We start from the raw sequence: 22,441 nt of genomic DNA, 5'->3' as shown, positions 1-22,441 counted from the left end.
CTTTAATAACAAAGACAACAAAAAGCCCATATACATATGGAAACTAGACAGTGCTCTATTAAACGATAGCAAGGTCAAAGAAGAAATAAAGAAATTATGGATTTTCTAGAATTCAATGAAAATGAAAACAAAACATTTCCAAACCTATGGGATGCAATGAAAGCAGTACTGAGAAAAAAACTCATAGCTCTGAATGCTTCCAAAAAGAAACTGGAGAAAGCATACTCTAGCATCCTGACAGCACAGTTGAAAGCTCTAGAACAAAAGGAAGCAGGTACACCCAAAAGGAGTAGATGGCAAGAAATAATCAAAATTACGGGAGAAATATACCAAATAGAAACAGAAAGAACCATTGAAAGAATCAACAAATCCAAGAGCTGGTTCTTTGAGAAAATTAACACGATTGATAAGCCCTTAGCCAGACTAACTAGAGGGCAAAGAGAGAGTATCCAAATTAACAATAATCAGAAAAGAAAGTGGAGAAATAACGACTGAAACTGAAGAAATTTACGAAATCATCAGATCCTACTACAAAAGCCTCTACTCAATAAAGCTGGAAAATCTGGAGGAAAGGGATGAATTCCTAGACAAATACAAGATACCAAAGTTAAACAAGGACCAAGTAAACCAACTAAATAATCCCATAACACCTGAAGAAATAGAAGCAGTCATCAAAACCTTCCAACCAAAAAAAGCCCAGCTCCAGATGGGTTCAGTGCAGAGTTTTATCAGACATTTATTGACGACATAATACCAATACTCTCCAAACTATTTCACAAAATAGAATCTGAGGGAGCACTACCTATCTCATTTTTTGAGGCTACAATAACCCTCGTACCTAACCCACACAAAGACCCTACAAGGAAAGAGAATTTCAGACCAATCTCACTTATGAACATTGATGCAAAAATACTCAACAAAAATCCTTGCAAACCGAATCCAATAGCACATCAAAACGATCATTCACCACGATCAAGTAGGCTTCATCCCTGGGATGCAGGGATGATTTAATATAAGGAAATCCATCAATGTAATCCACCATATAAACAAACTCAAAGAACAAAATCACATGGTAATCTCACTAGATGCTGAGAAAGCATTTGGCAAAATCCAACACCACTTCATGTTAAAAGTCTTGGAAAGAACAGGAATCCAAGGCCCATAAAGAACAGGAATCCAAGGCCCATACTTAAACATAATAAAAGTAATATACAGCAAACCAACAGCCAACATCAAACTTAATGGTGGGAAACTTGAAGCAATCCCACTAAAATCAGGGACTCGACAAGGCTGCCCACTTTCCCCCTACCTATTCAACATAGTACTGGAAGTCCTGCCGGAAGCAATTAGCAAAAGGAGATCAAAGGGATACAAATTGGAAAGGAAGAAAGAAAAATATCACTCTTTGCAGATGACATGATAGTGTACTTTAGTGACCCCAAAAATTCCACCAGAGAACTCCTACAGCTGATAAACAAGTTCAGCAAAGTGGCTGGATACAAAATTAACTCAAACAAATTAGTAGCCTTCCTATACTCAAAGGACAAACATGTGGAGAAAGAAATTAGGGAAAAGCAACCCTTCACAATAGTCACAAAAACTATGAAATACCTTGGTGTGACTCTAATTAAGCAAGTGAAGAACCTGTATGACAAGAACTTCAAACCTCTAAAGAAGGAAATCGAGGAAGATCTCAGAAAATGGAAAGCTCTCCCATGCTCATGGATTGGAAAGATCAACTTTTTAAAAATGGCCATCTTACCAAAAGCAATCTACAGATTCAATGCAATCCCCATCAAAATTCCAACCCAGTTCTTCATTGAGTTGGAAAGAACAACAAAAGACCTAGAATAGCGAAATTCATCCTCAACAACAAGAAAACATCTGCGGGAATCACTATCCCTGACCTCAAGCTATATTACAAGGCTATTGTGCTGAAAACTGCATGGTACGTACTTGTACAGAAATAGGCACATGGATCAATGGAATAGAATAGAAGATCCAGAAATGAGCCCTCACATATATGGTCAACTAATTTTTTACAAAGCAGTTGTAAACATGCAGTGGATAAAGGACAGCCTATTTGACAATTGGTGCTGGTCCAACTGGCACTCAGCATGCAGAAGAATGAAAATAGACCCTTTCTTATCCCCTTGTACAAAGCTCAAGTGTAAGTAAACCAGGTACACTGAAACTATTAGATGAGAAAGTAGGGAAAACCTTAGAACACATAGGCACAGGAGAAAATTTCCTGAACAGAACACCAATGGCTTGAGCTCTAAAGTCAAAGATTAACAAATGGGACTTAATGAGATTGCAAAGTTTCTGTAAGGCTAAGGACATCGTCAAGAAAACAAAACGGCAGCCAACAGAGTGGGAAGAGATCTTTACCAACACCACATCAGATAGAGGCCTAATATCCAAAGTATACAAAAAAATCAAAAAGCTAGACACCAGAAAATTAAACAACCCTATTAAAAAATGGGATACAGACTTAAACAATAAGTTCTCAATCGAGGAATTTAGAATGACTGAGAAACATCTAAGGAAGTGCTCAACATCCTTAGCCATCAGGGAAATGTGTCCCGCGCAACCGTCTCGCCAGCAAGAATAGGATTCTTCTGCGGTAAAGCTTTAACGCATCTTGAGAGGCAGAGCATAAGCTTGCAACACGTGAAGACGAAGACCCCGAACTATCTAGCCCATCCCCTTATATAGTAATCAGTTTTCGCCTTGGACATGGAGCCCCCTGATTGGTTGAAACTCATCAGGCCCTATGACACCATGGGAGAGGCAGAGCTCAAGGAGTGGAAAGTTACCCAGCGCATGCGCACATGACTTGTTCACTGCTAACTCCAGCCGGATGTCAGTGCCATCTTGTAATGGAGAATGTGTAGGCAGCGCCCCACAGAAATGCAAATCAAAATTACCCTGAGATTCCACCTCAGACCAGTCAGATTGGCCAAGATCCAAAACTCAGATGACTACAGAAGCTGGCAAGGATGTGGAGAAATGGGAACACTTCTTCACTGCTGGTGGAGTTGTAAACTGATACAACCAGTCTGGAAATCAGTCTGGTGGTTCCTCAGAAAAATGGACATAGTACTATCTGAAAACCTAGTTATTCCACTTCTGTGCATTTACCCCAGAGACGCTCCAACACACAACAAAGATACATGCACCACAATGTTCATTGCAGCTCCATTTATAATATCCAGAGGCTGGAAAGAACCCAGATGTCCTTCAGTAGATGAATGGAAACAAAAATTGTGGTACATTTACACAATGGAGTACTACTCAGCTATCAGAAACAATGACTTAACAAAATTCTTAAGAAAATGGATGCATCTAGAGAATATCATCCTGAGTGAGATAACCCAGTCACAAAAGAACAGACATAATATGCAGTCACTGATAGTGGAATACTAACCCTAGAAATCTCTGAACACCCCAGAAACAACTCACAGACTGAGTGAAGATCAAGAAAATATATATATATTTTAATTAAAATAGAAATGTATCACATTCCCCCTTTCCTCCCTACAGCCCTTCCTAGTCTCTCTCCTATTCCCTCACGTTAATAGCCTCTCTTCCTATATTACTGTCACATATATATGTGTGTGTGTGTCTGTATGTACTCACAAATACTTAATTACAATCTTAAAAATGTATCAGAAACAAATAAAAAAAAGCTCACACTACCCTGAAATATATAATTTCACGCATACAGTGACATTCAACATTCAAGTGCCAGTGTTTTTGTACTGTCTTTTCATCAAGTTTCTTTAAACTTTCAAAGAATCACTTTTAGGCTTACCAAAATAAGTATTTGCCAATATGATCAATAAATATTACCTAAAACTGGCAGCAAAAATTATCTGCAACTAGGTACCTTTTAGAAGAGTCTTTGAATTATATATGGTTTTGTCTCTAAGAACACTTTTAACAGAACCTAATATAGCTTTTAGGACAGAGCTCTTGAGTAAAAACCAAAACCATAATAAAGATTTGAATATGATGTGGAAATTATATTAGGGCGGAATAAATATAGTCTAATATACCATCTTAGGGGTTATTAGCAGTTGATTTTAAAATATTGAGAAATGGGAGTAAGTAAGTAAAAAGCATCTTACTTGGAGCTTCTACTGAATCCCTTTTTTTTCTTTGGAGGGTTTGTTTTTTGTTGTTCTCGAGACAGGGTTGCTCTGTGTGGCTTTGTTTGTCCTGGAACTCACTCTGTAGACCAGGCTGTCCTCAAACTCAGAGATCCCCTCTACCTCCCTAGTGCTGGGATTTAGAAGGTATGCGTTATTGCCAGGCTTCTTGTACTAGCTTATAGACCTGACATAGCTGCCCTGTGAAGAATGTGCCTTCTGAGGTAGAAGTTGCTGGTCTTAACCATTCATATAGGGAATATATTACACACTCCTTCCTAGTGCTGGGAATCAAGCTCAGAGCTTCTAATGTGCAAGGCAAACATGGAGCCACACCCACCGCGTGAGATATATTCATTTTCATAAGCATAAGATGATTAATATAGACAATAACTATGATTAACCTTACCAGCGAAGCAAGCCATTTAGTTTGTGTAAATTACGTCTAATTTTCAATATATTCTTATAGCTTAGTAATAAATACAAATATACCTTCTAGATTACAAATGTAGCAAGAACAACTAATAAATCTTTTCTCTTTGAGCTTCCATATTATTCCCACTAGCAAAATATGTAAAGGGAATACATTATCTGTTTTAATTTTTATTAAGCTATATCAGATTTGCTGGATTTATCACGTACCTACAATCTTAGTACACAGGAGGCAGAGGGAGGTGGATCTCTGTGAGTTCCAGTCCAGCTAGTGCAATGTTGTTTCCAAAAGAAAAAAAAATCTCATTTAAAACTAATATGTACTTATTAAAATCACAAAGCAGTGAACAAATTTTAAATGCCTGAAGTTGGGGCCCCCTTGATTGTTTTTACTATTCTGGGTTTATTATATTCCATGTTCCCTTTTACAGGCTACCTTACTGTCTTACAAATTTATTTTTCTCCTCTATCCCACAAAGCTTTACTTCCTCTCACATGCCCGCCACTATGCATCGCCTTAGACACCTCACACAGTCTAATCACCCTTCCACTACATGAGTGTTCTGGACAAAACCAGTTTAAAATTGAAAATTGTTATTATTTTGTTTGGTTTTATTCTTTATTCTAGAGGCTGATGAAATATTCATTTGCTACAGGAATGGTTCTTGTTACATGTCTTATGAAATGTATTTTAGCATCCTATCTATTACCTAACTCTGCAAAGAATGTAAAAAGGATGAAGTTGAAACATTGCACTTGCCATTTATAGCAGGTTTTTCAGTGCTAGCTGTCTTAAACATGAAATGGAGCTCAGGCAGGGAGCCTGTAGTCGCCATCTGTGTCACATAGTGTCTACACAGAATGACAAAGCTAAGTGTAAGTCACAAGTCACAAGTCACAAGCCAACTGCAATGCAGGCCACTCTCAGGAGAGGGGTGTGTTTTCAGTACATGTGGAATGGCACACTTTCTGATGGTGCGCTCATATTCTCGGCAGCACAGAAGCAGCTGCTTCTGCTTCCAGACTGTGGAGACTCCTCTGTCCCAGCATCAGCCACACTCAAAAGGTTGGCACGTAAAACCGCAGCTCAGCCATACAGTCCACTGGGACTCAACAGTTTTTGTTTCACATACTTGCCACCCATCACTCTTTACATTCTTGCTACCCAAGAGAACACTACAAGCTGAAATCTTTTATTAACAGACATTTGAAAATATTTATTCACCATAAAAAGGTTTTGGCAACTTATATGAACAGTGATAACTAAAAATAAACAACAATTAAAAGTTCTTTAAAGACCATGAACATGCAATTAATTTTATATGTGAAATTATATTTTTATTTAAACTTTTTATAGCATTTTGGACAAAATGTCCCACCAAGTACAAATGAACCAACACAAGCTACAAGAGGTGTCAAATCTGAAGAAGGTATGTTTTACTGTATGCATTTTCTTTTTTCTTTCCCTTTATTATAAGATTTTTCTTTTACATAGGATTTCCTGATTACAGTCCCTCCCTCTACTTCTCCCAGTTACTCCCCAGTTAGTCTCCCATTTGGACCTACCCCCTTCTGTGTCATATTAGGAAACAAAGGGACCTCAAAGGGATAATAGTAAAATAAAATGAAACAAAATACAAAATAATAAAATAAAACAAAAAAACACATTGAAATAGGACAAAAGAAACAGAAAAGGTGGGCTGGAGAGATTGCTCAGAGGTTAAGCGCACTGAATGATCTTCCAGAGGTCCTGAGTTCAGTTCCCAGCAACCACATTGTGGCTCACAACCATCTGTAATGAGATCCAGTGCCCTCTCCAGGTGTCTGGTAGCTGTAGTGTGCTCATATAAATAAAATAAACCTTAAAAAATAATGAAAGAAATAGAAAAGGTACAGGAAACAGACCCTCTCATTTGCAAACTCAAGAATAAAAAACAAACAAAAAAACCAAACAGTACAAGCCAAAATAAATACTCAAAAGATCTATAGGTTAAAAAGAAAACAAAATATATGTAAAATACAAGTAATTTTTTTGAAAGAAAGAAAAGCCTGCCCATACATGGCTTAATCCCAGCACTTGGGAGGCAGAGTCAGGCAGATACCTGAGTTCAAGGCCAGCCTGATCTACAGAGCAAGTTCCAGTACAGCTACACTGAGAAAAACTGCCTTGATAGGTAGAGAGAGAAAGAGATACATGCATGTATACATGCTTGTAAAAGAAGGAAAAGCCCTGCCACAACGTTATAAAACAAGGGCTCTCCAAAGATGCCTTTGAGTTTGTTTTCTACTGATCATCTACCTTAAGTCAAATCAGATATTGCTTGATTACTCCAACAAGCTTTGAGCCACCATTGAACTAACATATCTTACAGACAGGACACCATTGTACTTCATAGAGTTGGGCTGGTATTTACATTTCTCCTCTGGTAGTGTGCCAAAACATGTTAGCTGGACTTCTCCACATTCAATGGGTTGTATAGGTGTTATCTTTGGCACTGAGGCTTGCTGTAGGTGTATATAGACAACAACCATTATTAGTCTTGCCAACCCCTAAACTGGGTTGCTTAGGGGTTCCCACATGACCCCTTTGAAGAGTATCTCAATTAGATAAAATTCAACACCAGTTCAGGAAGCTCCATTTGATAACAAGATGCTCAGTTGGGACTCAGTCTCCCCCATTGTTTGGCAGTTTCCTTTCTATCACCTTCGTGTGTGTGTGTGTGTGTGTGTGTGTGTGTGTGTGTCTATGTCTGTCTGTGTGTGTGTGTGTGTCTATGTCTGTGTGTGTGTAAATTTTAGGAAGCTTCTGTTAAGTTTCCATACAACCTCTCAATTTTTACTAAGTATCTGTTCCTTTCTCCCTCTATTTGATCCTCACATTTCAGTTTCCCCCACCCCCATCCGTCCATAGCTATCTATTCGAGTCACATTTCCTAGGGAAATCTAATTGCCCCCTCTCCCACTCACTTTCTCTATACCTAACACCTGTGGTTATATATCTTGGTTATCATTGACTTAACATCTGGTAGCCACATATAAGTGAATACATGCCATATTTTTGTTTGTGTGTAGAGGTTACCTCATTCAAGATGATTTTTTTCTAGGTTCTTCATTTACCTGTGAGTGTGATTATTTCATCTTTTTGATGGCTGAGTAATATTCCATGTGTAAATATACCACTTTTATTTATCCATTTATTTTTTAATTTAATTAATTATTTTTATTTACATTCTGAATGTTGCCTTCTCCCAGTCCTCCCTCCCAGAGTTCTTCACCCCATTTCCCCTCCCTTTGCCTCTGAGAAGATGCACACCCACCCACACCCATCCCATCTCTGGTCATCCCCCTTCTATGGGGACTCGCGTCTCTACAGAATTAGGCTCATCCTCTCTCACTGAGGCCAGACAAGGCAGTCCTCTGCTACATATGTATGTACTGGGGACCAGCCCATCTTTGTTCTTTGGTTGGTTGCTTAGTATCTGCAAACTCTCAAGAATCCAGGTTAGTTGATATCGTTGTTCCTCCTGTGGAGTTGCCATTCCCTTCAGCTCCTTCAATCCTTTCCCTGACTCTTCCATGGGGGTCCCTAATCTCATTCCAATGGATATTTGTAAGTATCTGCATCTGTCTCAGTCAGCTGCTGGTACAGCCTCTTGGGACATCCATGCTAGGCTGCTGGCTATAAGCACAACATGGCATCAGCAATAGTGTCAGGGTTTGGTGCCCAACAATAGGGAGATGGAACCTGAAGAGACCATTTTCAGTAGATATACATAGCCCCCAGTGGAGGGATGGAATTACCAACTCTCATTCCAAATTTTTGACACAAAATTGTTTCTGTCTAAAGGATATACAGGGACAAATATAAAGCAGAGGCCGAAGGAAAGACCATCTAGTCACTGGCCTAACTTGGGGTTCATCCTGTGGGTAGGCACCAAACCCTGACACTATTATCCATTTATTTTTTATAAAGAATCATTTTATGAATGTGAATACACTGTAGCTGTCCTCTGACACACCATTAGAGGGTATCAGAGCCCATTACAGATGGTTGTGAGCCACCATGTGGTTGCTGGGATTTGAACACAGGACCTCTGGAAGAAGCCCTATCCATTTATCTTTAATATATTTATTTATTTATGACTCAAAATTTATTTTATAATTTATTCACTCATCTGTTGGGGGACAACTAGGTTATTTTCAGTTTCTGGCTCTTAATGAATAGAGCAGCAAGGAACATGGTTGAGCAAGTGCCTCTGTGGTAGGATGAAGCATCCTTTGGGTATATGCCCAAGAGTAGTATAGCTGGATGTTAAGGTAGAAAGATTGCCAGCTTCCTAAGGAACTACCACACTGATTTCCACAGTGGCTATACAAGTTTGCACTCAAACCAGCAATGAGTGAATGTTTCCCTTCATATCCTTACTAGCATAGGCTGTCACTTGTATTATTGATTAACCTTTCTGACAGGTTAAAATGAAACCTCGAAATAGATTTGATTTGCGTTTCCCTGATGACTAAGTATGTTGGGCATTTTTGTTGTTGTTGTTCTTAAGCATTTTGAGTTTCTTCTTTTGAAAGTTGTCTGTTTAGATCTGTATCCCATTATTTTCATTGGGTTATTTTTTTCTTGATATCTAACTTTGTGAGTTCTTTATATTTTGGATATTAGCCCTAAAATCTTTTCCTTTTTATAGGCTGCCACTTTATCCAAATGATGGTGTCCCTTGTTGTTCCAGAGTTTCTCATGAAATCCCTTTATTAGTTGTTGGCCTGAGTGCCTGTGCTGACAGTGGTGTGCTACTAGTCTTTTCAGAGTTCTGGGCTGCTCTCCACGCTCTCCTCTCAGGTTCAGTGTGTCTAGCTGTCTTTATGTTGAGATCCTTGATCCATTTGGAGTTGAGTTTTGTGCAGGGTGATAAGTATGGATCTGTTTGAATTCTTCTACATGTAGATATCCAGTTTGACCTGCACCATTTGTTGAAGATGCTGTCTTTCTTCCAGTGTATGTTTCTTGCTTCTTTATCAAAATTCAGGTCTTCATAGGTGTGTGAATTTGTGTCTGGGTCTTCAAATTTGATTCCATTGATCAATTTGTCTGTTTTTGGACCAATAGCATGCAGCTTTTGCGACTATAGTTCTGCAGCACAACTTGAAATCTGGAATAGTGATATTTCCAGCAATTCTTTTATTGTTCACAATTTTTTAACTATCCTGGACTTTTTGTGTTTCTATATGAAAAGGAAAATTTTCCTTTCAAGATCTGTGAAGAGTTGGGTTGAAATTTTTATGGAGATTACATCAAATTTTTTGACAAGATGGCTATTTTAATCTTACTGATCCATGAGCATGGGAAATCTTTTCATCTTCTGATATATTCTTCAATTTTTTCCAGAGTCATAAAGTTTTTATCCCACAACTTATACTTAACTTAGATAGAGTTACTGCAAGATATGTTGACTGTGGGCTTGCTCTAAACTGTCTTTATGATGTTGAAATATGTCCCTTGTATCCTGAATTTCTCCAGGACTTCTATCATGAAGAGTCAGACATGTCTGAAGCCTTCTCCACAACTAATGAGATTTTCATGTGATTTCTATCTTTTAGTCTGTTCATACAATGGATTACATTCACTGATTTTCATATGTTGAACCATTCTTGCATCTCTGGGATGATGCCTACCTGATCATGGTGAATTGATCCTTTTGATGTGATCTTGGATTCTATTTCCATGTATTTTACTGAGAATTTTTGCATCTGTGTTCATAAGGGAAATTAGTCTGTAATTTTCCCTGTTGGGTCTTTATGTTGGCTATCAGAGTAATTATGGCCTTGTAAAACAAACTGCAATGTTCTTTCGGTTTCTGTTATATAGAATAATTTGAGAGCTATTGGCAGTGACTCTCCTTTGAAAGTCAGGCAGAAGGCTGCACTAAAATTATGGCCCTACGCTCTTTTGCTAATTAATGACTCTTAATGTTACTAGGTGATATAGAACAATTTAAATTGCTTATCTGATCCTGATTTAGTATTGCTAAGTGGTATGTGTTAAGACAAATCATCCATTTCTTTTAGATTTTCTAATTTGGTGTAGTGCAGGTGTAGTGTAGAGAATCAAAAAGTATGTCCTTTTGATTCTCTACATTTCTCCAGTGTCTGTTGCTAAGCCCCCATTTTTACTTCTAGTTTTGTTGATTTGTATATACTCTCTCCACCTTTTACTTAATTGGATAAGGTTGTGTCAATCTTACTGATTTTTCTCAAATAACTGACTCATTTAATTGATATTTTGCATTATTTTTGTTTTGTTTATCTATATTATTGATTTTACCCATGAGTTTGACTATTTCTTGCAATCTACCCCTTTTGGGTGTGATGTCTTTTTTTTTTTTTTTTTTTTTTTTTTTTGTACTTGTTTCTTTGGCCCATTTGCTTGTAATATCTTTTTCCAACCCTTTATTCTGAGTTAATATTTGTCTTTGATGTTAATTCAATTCTAGAGAGTTTTTCTTTTTTCTAGATTTCTGCCATGACTCATTTTTCATTTAAAAGTGAGTTGTTCAGTTTCCATGAATTGTAAGCCTTCTGTTGTTTGTGTTCTTGATATTCAGTTGTAATTCATGGTGGTCACGTAGAACATGTGTCTGTTGAAGACTTGCTTTGTGTCCTAGTATGTGGTCAATTTTAAAGTATGTTCTACTACTAAGAAGGTATATCCTTTTGTCTTTGGGTGAACTGTTCTATAAATATGTTAGGTCTACTTGGCTAATAACATTTCTCTATTCAGTTTTTGTCTGAATGACCTGTCCATTGGCAAGAGTGGGGTACTGAAGTCTTCCACTATCAGTGTATGTGGGTCAGTATGTGCTATAAGCTGTAATAGTTTTCCTTTTATGAACTTGGACACCCTTGTGTTTGGGGTATAGATGTTAAGAATTGCAATGTCCTCTTGGTGGAGTTTTCCTTTGATAAATATGTTCTATCTTTCTGTATCTCTTCTGATTACTTTGGTTTGAAGTCAGATATTAAAAATGGCTACACAGCTTATTTCTTAGGTTTATTTGCTTGTAATATCTTTTTCCAATCGTTTATCCTGAGTTCAGGTTTGTCTTTGATGTTAAGGTGTGTTTCTTGGATGCTGTGAAAGGATGGGTCCTGTTTTTGGACCCATTCTGTTAGTCTGTGACTTTTTATTGGAGAATTAAAACCATTGACATAGCAGTGAACAGTGTTTGTTGATTGCTGTTGTTTTAGTGGTTTCCTGGTAGTAGTGGGGGTGGCGGCAGTAGCATCTGGAACTTAAAATGTAGACCAAGACGGCATCAGACTCATAGAGATCTGCCTACCTCTGCCTCCCCAGTGTGGGATTAAAAGTGTGTACCAATATGCTAGACTTAGATATTTTCTAACTTGTGGTGGGAAATACCAAATATAGAGAATTTTGAAAATGAAAATGCATACTGGGCCAGAGAGATGGCTCAGTAATAAGAAATTCTGGCTGCCCTTTCAGAGGATCCAGGTTCAATTCCAGAACCTATATGGAAACTCACTACCAGGTTTAACTCTAGTCCCAAAGAGTCAACCATCCTCTCTGGCATCGCCAAGCACTGCATGAATGTGATATACAGATACATGTGCAGACAAAACACGCATACACATAAAAAAGTAGATATATCCCAACCATATGGCTGCCTAGGACTTGGACAGGGACACCACCAACAAACAGGCTAACATGGAAGGCTAAAAATCTCACAAGCCCCAGCCCTAAACAAAGGATAGGCAACTAAGAAATGCTGAGAAGGAAAACTTAGTCTTCCTCAAGATGATCCCATAATTGACTTTCCAATACCAACTGGACAGCCCTGAAAAGCAACACTAAATGTGTATGTATGTGCCTGTGTGTGTGTGTGTGTGTGTTTGTGTGTGTGACTAACAAAAATAGGCCATGAATGGGGGCAGTGCATGGAAGGGATAAGAGGAAAGAAAGAAAGGGAAGAAGGAAAATGATAGAATTATATTTTAAGTTAAAAGTAAAATGAGTTTTAATCCTAGAAAAAAGTAATCAATAATTAAATAGCAGTAACAGAATATTTTCTGACTTCTGTTTGTGACATGACACATGCAGATGTAATTCCAGTGAGTTGATATTAGAACTGGTCCCAAAGATATAAAAAAAAAAAAAAAAGACAAGGAATAACCACTGGTTTATGTAGTTTCAGATAGACCTTTTGAGTTTTTGGTGGCAGAAAACCTTGTGAATTCTTCAGTGCCTGACGATGAAATTCTGACTGCCATAAACAACAAGCCGCTACAGAAACCAAACCTGTCCCAAACATCCAGTATCAGTGCCCTGTCAGCCGAAGAGCAGAAGATCCTACAGTCTCTCCATCACCTTGATGAAAGGCTATACTGTAAGTGTGGAAGGGCAGCTTCTATAAGAAAATGGCACTTTATTCTTAAGCTTAGATTTATTTATTCTTATACTTTTATTATTATCATTATTGTTATTATTATTATTGCCTTTAACACTTTAAAGTAAAAATACAAATGTATCTAGATTTGTTAATAAATAAATCAATCATCTAAAAGTAAGAATATTGCTAATATTTTAGATTATTACAGATACACCATGTCATTTATGATGATACCAACTTTTATACATTATTGTCTTTGAGAAGTATATGAATATAATTCAGATGTGGTGGTGAAAGCTTTTAATCCCAGCACTCAGGAGTCAGAGACAGATCTCTGAGTTCAAGGCCAGCTTGGTCTACAGAGTTAGTTTCAGGACAGCCAAGGCTACACCAAAACATCCTGTCTCCGAGAGGAGTGGGAAGCGAAAAGGCTTAAAGAAAAAAAGAAAAGAAATATATGAACATATTAATTGTGTTGAACTATAGATTAGGTGTCTATACTGACCATCATATAAAAATAACTTTATGAAGTAGTTTTTTAAAACGTCAGTGTTAGATACATACACAAAGCGAAGTGTGTGAGACAATACCAGTAATATCAGCTTGTAAGTGATGAAAGGTGAAGGCCAGCCTGGGCAACCAATCCAGTTCCAGACCAGCTAGGTGCTTAGACCCTGTCTCTAGAAAAAGGAAAAAAGTAGAAATACTTTACTAGGGAAATAAGGACAGAGCCACATGGACTATGAAAAAAGATCTATGCATTTCACAGCAAAAAAAATGGGGAGGTTTAAAAACAAGTTTATATTTTTTAAACTTCAATATTGAGCTGCTGAGGGAAGGGAGAAAAACATGTCTAGTACGTTAGCAACATAGCTTAGTGTGTGCCTCACAGTAATTACAGCCTGTGTTCTTACTACCTGGGTGGTCTCTAAAGCCTGAAACAAAGAACTTAGTTGAAAATTATCTCAAACTTCTGATACCTCAAATAATTGAGGAAAAGTATATTAAGATTTCTTTTAGAGATATGGCCTATATTCCAGTCTTCAAAGAATTATCACAAATGAAATCTAAAGCAAATTAATAGTTAATAATCATTTTTAAAAAAAACTAATCCATAAAGAAAATCATTACCCAGAGATAGAGCCATAGCACCACCATCATGACTCAGGGCCTGTCTGCAGACGGCTGACCGCCCAGAAGACTTTCGGAAGCATGCTCCCACCTCAGCCCACAGAGACAGAGCCGAGTCACAAAGAGATGACAAGGATGGAAGAGAGTATCTCAGCGGCAGAAGATAACATACAAAACATTGACACAACAATCAGAGAAAATGCAAAACTCAAAAAAGCTCCTGACCCAAAATAAGAAGAACAAAAGAACCAAAGAATCAACATAATCAGGAGCTGGCTCTTTGAGAAAATCAACCAGATGGATAAACCTTTTGCCAGACTGACTAGAGGGCACAGAGAGAATATCCAAATTAACAAAATCAGAAATGAAAGGGGAGATAAAATAAAACAAGCTGAGGAAATTATCAGATCCTACTACAAAAGCCTATATTCAACAAAACTGGAAAATCTAGAGGAAATAGATAAATTTCTAAACAGATAGCAGGTACCAAAGTTAAATCAGGATCAGATAAACCATCTAAACAGTCCCATAACACCTAAAGAAATAGCAGCAGTCATCAACCAAAAATAGCCCAGGACCAGATGGGTTCAGTGCAGAATTATATCAGACCTCCAGTTGCAAATGTAGCAGAAGATTGTAGTGTCTGGCATCAATGTGAGAAGAGGCCTTTGGTCCAGTAAGGGCATGTTTTCCCAGTGAAGGGGAATGCCAAGGCACTGAGGTACACAGGGTGATTGGGAGAGGGGTGTATCTTCGCCAAGACAAGTGGAGGGGGGAGGTGGGATGGGAGCAGGGGTGGGGAGGGGATAACATTTGAAATATAAATACAGAGAGTATCTAATAAAAATATTTTTAAATAAAAATAATCTCATTAAAACATCAAAAGAATTCACAATACAACATACTAGATAGAGCCATACTGTACTGGCTGGTTTTATGTGTCAACTGGACACAAGCTGGAGTTATCACAGAGAAAGGAACCTCAGTTGAGGAAATGCCTCCATGAGATCCAGCTGTAAGACATTTTCTCAACTAGTGATCAAGGGGTAGATCCAGCCCACTGTGGGTGGGGCCATCCCTGGGCTGGTAGACCTGGGTTCTATAAGAAAGCAAGCTGAGCAAGCCAGGGGAAGCAAGCCAGTAAGTAACATCCCTCCATGGTCTCTGCATCAGCTCCTGCTTCCTGACCTGCTTGAGTTCCAGTCCTGACTTCCTTTGGTGATAAACAGCAGTGTGGAAGTGTAAGCTGAACAAACCCTTTCCTCCCCAACTTGCTTCTTTTTTTTTTTCTTACAACTTTATTTAAAAAAACAGAGATACATGTACAGATTTTTAAAGGCATTTTTGTCAGTACTTGATTTTTTTAAAGGTTTGATAGTATGCATTGAAATCTTACTAATTATAATAAGCATAAAGTACATGTAAATCAAAATATAACATGGAAATAGTCAAAATGTTCTTGTTGTGTGTAAATTAAATGTAATGATTTTTGAATACCAAAAATTGCTACAAGGCTATCTTCTTAGCTCTTGAGTTATTAATGATTTAAGGTCTAGGTGTACCCCACTCTGAGAAGGTGCTATACACTTACGTTTTTTTTTTTTTTTTTTTTTTTTTTTTTTTTTTTTTTTTGTTGTTGTTGTTGTTGCTTTTCTAAGAAGGGCTAAAAATTTCACTTTTTGGGCTTTCTTTTTTTTTTTTTTTGAGCTTCATATGGCCTGTGGGTTGTTTCTTGGGTATTCAGAGCTTTCTGGGGTTAGTATCCAATTATCAGTGACTGCATATTATGTCTGTTCTTTTGTGACTGGGTTACCTCACTCAGGATGATATTCTCTAGATGCATCCATTTTTTTAAATAATTTCATAAAGTCATTGTTTCTGATAGCTGAGTAGTACTCCATTGTGTAAATATACCACAATTTTTGTATTCATTCATCTACTGAAGGATATCTAGGTTCTTTCCAGCTTCTGGCTATTATAAATAGGGCTGCTATGAACGTGGTTGTGCTTCTTGGTCATGATGTTTGTGCAAGAATAGAAACCCTAAGACACATACTAAATACTAAATAGAACTAAATAAAAGATTTTATATAACAAAATTATGAGATGCATAAAAACCTAAAAGAATAGATATTTTTAATACATTTTTTATTTATTTTTACTTATACCCTTTAGATCACACTCACTGCCCCCTCCAGTCACCCCCTTCCACAATCCTTGCCCTATCTCTCCTCCCCTCCCCCTCTGAGTGGGTAGAAGCCCCCTGGATATCCTCCCACCCTGGCACTTCAAGTCTTTTCCCACTGAGGCCAGACGAGACCTTCCAGCTAGAAGAGTATATCCCACATACAGGCGACAGCTTTTCGTGGAGGTGAGATAGCCCACCCCACCTCCACTTTAGTTGTTCAGAACTCACTGAAAGACTACGGTGCACATCTGCCACCTATGTGCTGGGAGGCCTAAGTCCAACTGGTGGTTCAGACTCTGAGAACCCCATGCTGGTCCAGGTTAGTGGACTCTGTTGGTCTGCATGTGGAACTCCTAGCCCCTTAGGGACCCACAATCCTTCCCCCAACTCTTCTATAATACTCCCTAAGCTCCATCCAATGTTTGGCTGTGAGTATCTGCATCTGAGTCAGTTGGTGAGTGGAGCCTCTCAGAGGACATCCATGCCAGGTTCGTGTCTGCAAGGCTAACAGAGTATCAGTAATAGTGTCATGGATTGCTTGTCTATGGGATGGGTCTCTAGTTGAGCCAGTTATTGTTTGGCCATTTCCTTAGTCTTTGTTCTTTGCCCAATCCCTGCATTTCTTATAGACAGAGTAAGTTTTGGATCAAAAATTTATGGGCGGGTTGGTATCCTGTTACTCTACCAGGTTCCTGACTAGCCACAGGAGGCAATCTCTTCAGGCTACATATCCCCAATGCTGATTCACAGCTAAAGGCACCCCCATTGATTCTTGGGTATCTCCCCTATCTCAGAAGTCCATCTCTTCCTGGAGATGTCCCCTATCTCCTCCCCCACTTCACCCCACCCCTGTCAGTTGCAGAATTCCATTGATTTTCACAAGAAGGGGATTGGGCTTCATTGCATAAGACTGGCTAACTGCCCTGGAACTCACTGTGTAGACCAGGCTAGCCCCAAACTTATAGAGAGAACCACCTGTCCCTGCCTTCTCGCTTATTAGCATTATAGACATAAGCCACCACAACCACAAAAAAACAAAACACAAAATGTTTTCACTTTACAAAAAAAAAAAGAGGAAAAAAGAATAAAAACAAAAGGAAAGTATAACATACTTCAAAATACTAGAGAGTCCCTCTTACAGCTTCAGTTTTATGTAATTGTTCCTAATCAAATTGCTCTTATTTTTGGACCTAATATTACATATTAGGACTAATACTGGGTTCGAAAGGAAAGGAGTCCTATATTCAATTTTTAATATTTTGATACATCAGAGTATCATTACTAATTCTTTAGTGATTCTTTGTACATAAATAATTATTTTTGTGTCATGGTATGATTTTTCAGATGTGCAAGAAGCAATTCGCAAAAACCCTTCCATCAAAAATACTTTACAATTAATACCACTTCTGGTAAGTATTTCCTAAGTTCTTTTTTTAGTTGGTTTATTTGAACATTAATAGAAATAAGAACCGTCAGAGGCAGGCTGGAGACATAGCTCAGCAATCAGAACCAAAGTTTGACTCCTAGCGCCTACATTATGGTTCACAATCATCAGTAATTCTAGTTCCTGGGGATCAGATGCCCTCTTCTGACCTCATAGAAACTTGAGTGTATATACATGTGTGCAGGCAAAACACTCAGCCACATAGAATGCAATAAATAAATCTTTTCCACATGTAAGATCCATTGGAAGTTTTTTGAGGGACGGATAAAATTGAGTGCCCTCAGTTCTGAAACGTTGATAGGAAGGAATAAAGTTGTGCAAAATCTATATTTCTCAATAGTGCCTCATGTGTACAGCGCCTGTGCTCCCTCTAAGCCAGGCCTACACTGAGCAACAGTGGGGAGAGGGGCCTGCTGCTGCCCTCCGCCTCACTGTGCACCCTAGGCCAGTCACTTGTTTCCTAGTAGCTGGTGTTTTTCCTAATTTTTTTTTTTGTAATTACCTAATTTGATGAGATTTCCAGTGATTTTTTTTTTCTTCCTAAAAAAAAAAAAAATTTAATGGATTCAAAATTTGAAAATTAAAAGTGTCTTTACTTTGCTTCATTCATTATGAGACATTCTTTAATTCACATTTTAAGTACATTTTTTTTCTTAAAGGACATCTGGCTCCATGGAGAAATGTCAGTTAATGACCTAAAAGATTAAATTCATGACACAGGTGCTTAAGTTGTTAACATTTACCCAAGCCTAATTGCAATGGCCTGTGAACACCAGTTCTATCATGATGGGTCCAATCTACTAACAATGAGTAACCATCTGGCTACATTAGGTCTGAATGTTGTTTTAGTGGCTTTTTTTTTCTTCTGTTTTTCTAAACAGGTTTATACTGTGTAGCCCTGACTATTGTAAAACTCTTATCTGTAGACCAGGGTGGCCTCAGACTCAGATCCACCTGCCTCTGAATGGAGAATGCAGGAACTAAAGGCATTAAAAATAGATGATTTTCTCATACAATACATCCTGACCACAGTTTCCCCTCCCTCCACTTCTCCCAGCTCCTCCCCTCCCACCTCCTCTCTCCCTCAGATCCATTCCCCCACCGGCTCCCTTCAGAAAAGATGAGGCCTCCAAGAGACAACAACCAAACAGGACAAAAGAAGATACAATAAGACAAGGCAAAGGCCTCACACCAGTGCTGGACAAGGCAAGCCAGTAGGAAGAAGCATCCCAAGAGCAGGCAAAATTGTAAATTATTTTTAATGCCAGATAGAGGCATTCTGGTCTCTGCAGCTTCACTCTGTTCCCTGGGAACTTGTCCTCTATCCTGGCACTCTTTGGGGTCCCCATTGTTCTTGCCACCTTACCTGCCTTTTTCCTGTTCATTCTTCAGGAATTGTATGACTACAAGCTTCCATCTGGGAAGCCAGTTTCAGCCCAAGTTTTCTCCATGTTGACCTCTCTCCAGTCTGACCAACTCTGGTTCTTCCTGTGCACCTGGCACTCTGATAGGGCCACAGCTAGGAAAAAGAAGGTAGCTCCGAGACAGCAGGTGAACTGCCCAGTGTAACGAAGTCACCATGATCTCACCATGGCCTTATAATTGCTTAGGTGTAAATTATCAAAGCAGAAACCCTGCAAATCTTAAAATTTTCATTTTAGAGTATCATATTTAGTTTTAAAATAAAATAAATTTAATGAATTTTTAAGAAGCAAATTATTTCTTTGACCTAAAATATATGTTAAACATCCCCAGAATCCTACATGGCTTCCAAGTGTTTCTGTAAAAAATGAAGGAAGGAAGGAAAGAAGGGAGGAAGGTTGGTTACACTTGGCCATTTACACAACAGAGGACAAAACGTTTGTCTGCATTGTGTTGTGGTTTTGAGACAGGACATTATATAGCTAGCCATGACTACTTGGTCCTCCTGCCTCTGATCTCTGAGAGTATAGGGTACACACCACACCTGGCTCTGGAGAGGTAGCTCAGTCGTGAAGTACTGCACTGAATGAGGACCTGAGTTCAGATCCCAACACCCTTTTATACAGAGGTAACTATAGTCTGTGGGTCAGCCCTCAGGGCTCCACTGGCCAGTCAGTCAAAATGGTGATCTTCAGGTTCAATGAAGAGACCCTGTCTCAAAAAAGTAATAACAATAGAATAAGTTGGAGAGAGAAAAAATTGCCTAAAGCTAACCTCTGGCCTGCAAATGCACATGCAGACAATCACATCTGCTCACACACAACCATGCCACATGCACACTCAAAGGAAATTCCTTCAAAGCACAGATTACCTGTAGTAAAGTATGAAGATTGTGAATTACTACTATCCATACGATGCCCTACAAAGAGAGGGGTACAGCATCATTGAAATTGATGAATGTACTGTTTTGCTTTGAACTTTTAGTTCTCTTAAAAGCCATGATCTGAAAAGAGAATGCCCTCTGAACATCTGTGGACATGACAGTTAAGAGAACCCTCTGAACTCTCTTACAGAGCAGCCAGCCAAGGGCCAGTCTGTCTCCTGATGTTGGATCCACAGTGCAAAGAAAATACTGATGAGCTGTGATAGTCACTATTAGTGGAATCATTATTTTTGAGAATTCCTGTAAATAAGTTCTGTATTTCTGCCTTTATTAATGATTTAAAATAGTAGACTTTTATGTTCATAAAAGTAATCATAATGTACTTAATGGAAATGAATTTACTAGCTTATATTTATGCTACAAATTATACTTTATTATGTATTTTCTTGATACATTTTTAATGAATGAAATATTTCATTGTTTTCAGTAAGCATGCTACTGGATATAAATTTTCTCTATTTAAAAAAAACAGAGAATATTTTATTATTCAAATTATGTATTAGGTATGATAGTGAATCTTTGTTTTCTGAAGTTCTAATAAATTTTTGTACAAGTATACAAGAGGCTCATTATTAATAACATCCCCATAAATAATAAAGCTATTTGTTTAAGATCTCTGCTTTTTATATTACTAGCTTGCATGTTCATATCACTTTATTCAAGGTTTACTATACTTCCAAAAAATCGACGTAAAAATTCAAAGTAGGGGCTAGAGATGGCTTTTGGCATTTAAGAGAGCTTGCTGTTCTTTCAGAGGTTGGAGATTCAGTTTCCAGCACCCATTTTTGGTTACTCACAACACTCTAATCAACTCAAGATCCAAGGGAATGATGTCTTCTAGCTTCCACGGGTACATTCACGACACAAGTGAACACACGGGCACATACACATAAACAGTATATCTTTTTAATACAAAGTAATCAGATGGTAAACCCAAAAACTAAAGTATGCTGGATAATTTTTTTCTACTTAGTACTTTTTTTTCTGTTAAAAATATCTACTTGTACAACCAGACTTATGTTAGAGATTTATTTCCTAAACTAATGAGGCACCTGAGTATGGTGTCACACATCTTTAATACCAGCACTTAGGAGGCAGAGGTAGAGGTAATCTTTGTTTAAGGCCAGCCTGGTCTATAAAGCAAGTTCCGTGACAGCCAAAGTTACACAAACTCTTTCTTAGAAAAGATAGATAGATAGGTAGGTAGGTAGTAGGTAGGTAGATAGATAGATAGATAGATAGATAGATAGATAGATAGATAATTGGACCAAAGCCAAAACATACATGACCTTTCAGAAGGGCTTATAAAATCATATATGACAGGGCCAGGTATGGTGTATGATGTAATTCAGCATGTCGGAGGCAGAGGCAGGTGTGTCTCTGAATTTGAGGCCATTCTGATCTACATAGGAAGTTCTAGGCAAGCCAAGACCTTGACTGCCAGGGTCCAGGAGTCACCCCCACAAACCGGCAAACACTGATCTCAGTTAAACAGGAATGACTTATATGAATGCACCCCCCAAGACTGATCGATCGTTCAGAGCAACAACCCTGTGAGCTAGACATTTCTCAGGGCCAATTTACAAAGGCTACCACAGTGAGCTCCTACTCAGGTGCTAGAAGTTCTTCCTGGTGGTCGGCCCTGACCCATGCCATTCTAGACATAACAGTTCATATTGACCTTCAATTGATGGGTCCTATATGAAGCTTATAGTTGTGGAATTTTTAAGATTAACAAACCTTATAACATACAGAACATAACAGGGTATGTATTCAGCATGACCCTGCTCTGAGTCAAGGTTTTGTTTCTATGGGTTTTTTTTTCTGTGTCAATGATTGCCAGGCATATTACAGCAACAATATGAAATGGCTGCTAGGCATAGAACAAAATGGCAACAGCTATGCTAAGGTTGCAAGCCTTTAAAATCCCCCCTTTGACTTGTTCCAGTGAGTCAAATCATTTTTCTCTGAGGCCAAAGAGAAGGTCAAGCCCTCTCTGTTTTGTAATATGACTTCAGCTAAAGAATCAGGAGAAGTTAAGTAACTGTTTTTTTTAGTTCTGACAGATCTTAATAGATTTGTTAAGTATTTAAAATTCTGATCTTCCTTAATTAGTGCTATGGGTTCCATATTGGGAGACCCTGCTGTGCCCATGGTACCAGGAGAGGAAGTAGTACTGGAGCTGCCCTGCCATCTGGGATGGGTGTGGACGTCCTAAGTGTTCCCTCTGCAGAATAGCATGTCTGCGGCAACAGATGCACACATACAGTAATGACCTAGAGTCTAGGTGCCTCAGTTAGGACCAGTGGTGTC

The 22,441-nt window shown here is 38.4% G+C and overlaps 1 protein-coding gene across 3 annotated transcripts in view; it reads left to right on the top strand.

Annotated features, from left to right (window-relative positions):
• The window catches only part of CEP126 (centrosomal protein 126), a gene marked incomplete at both ends in the record, with an annotated part of 66,903 nt that extends 46,516 nt beyond the window's left edge, over positions 1–20,387 (top strand). The window contains 4 exons of one of the 3 annotated variants that reach the window (XM_080929758.1): positions 5,944–6,016; positions 12,800–12,997; positions 17,664–17,728; positions 20,170–20,387. In XM_080929758.1, coding sequence (XP_080785884.1) covers positions 5,944–6,016; positions 12,800–12,997; positions 17,664–17,728; positions 20,170–20,178 — 345 coding nt within the window. Of the gene's footprint in view, positions 1–5,943; positions 6,017–12,799; positions 12,998–17,663; positions 17,729–18,820; positions 19,173–20,169 lie in introns of those variants that run through there. The other 2 variants (XM_080929757.1, XM_080929756.1) reach the window with 2 other exon arrangements.
• Positions 20,388–22,441: the final 2,054 nt, after the last annotated feature.

Source organism: Micromys minutus (genome assembly GCF_963924665.1).
Source record: "Micromys minutus genome assembly, chromosome: 16".
In the NCBI taxonomy this organism is placed as follows: domain Eukaryota; kingdom Metazoa; phylum Chordata; class Mammalia; order Rodentia; family Muridae; genus Micromys; species Micromys minutus.
The sequence above is the reverse complement of the archived record's forward strand: the minus strand, read 5'-3'. Positions and strand labels throughout refer to the sequence as shown.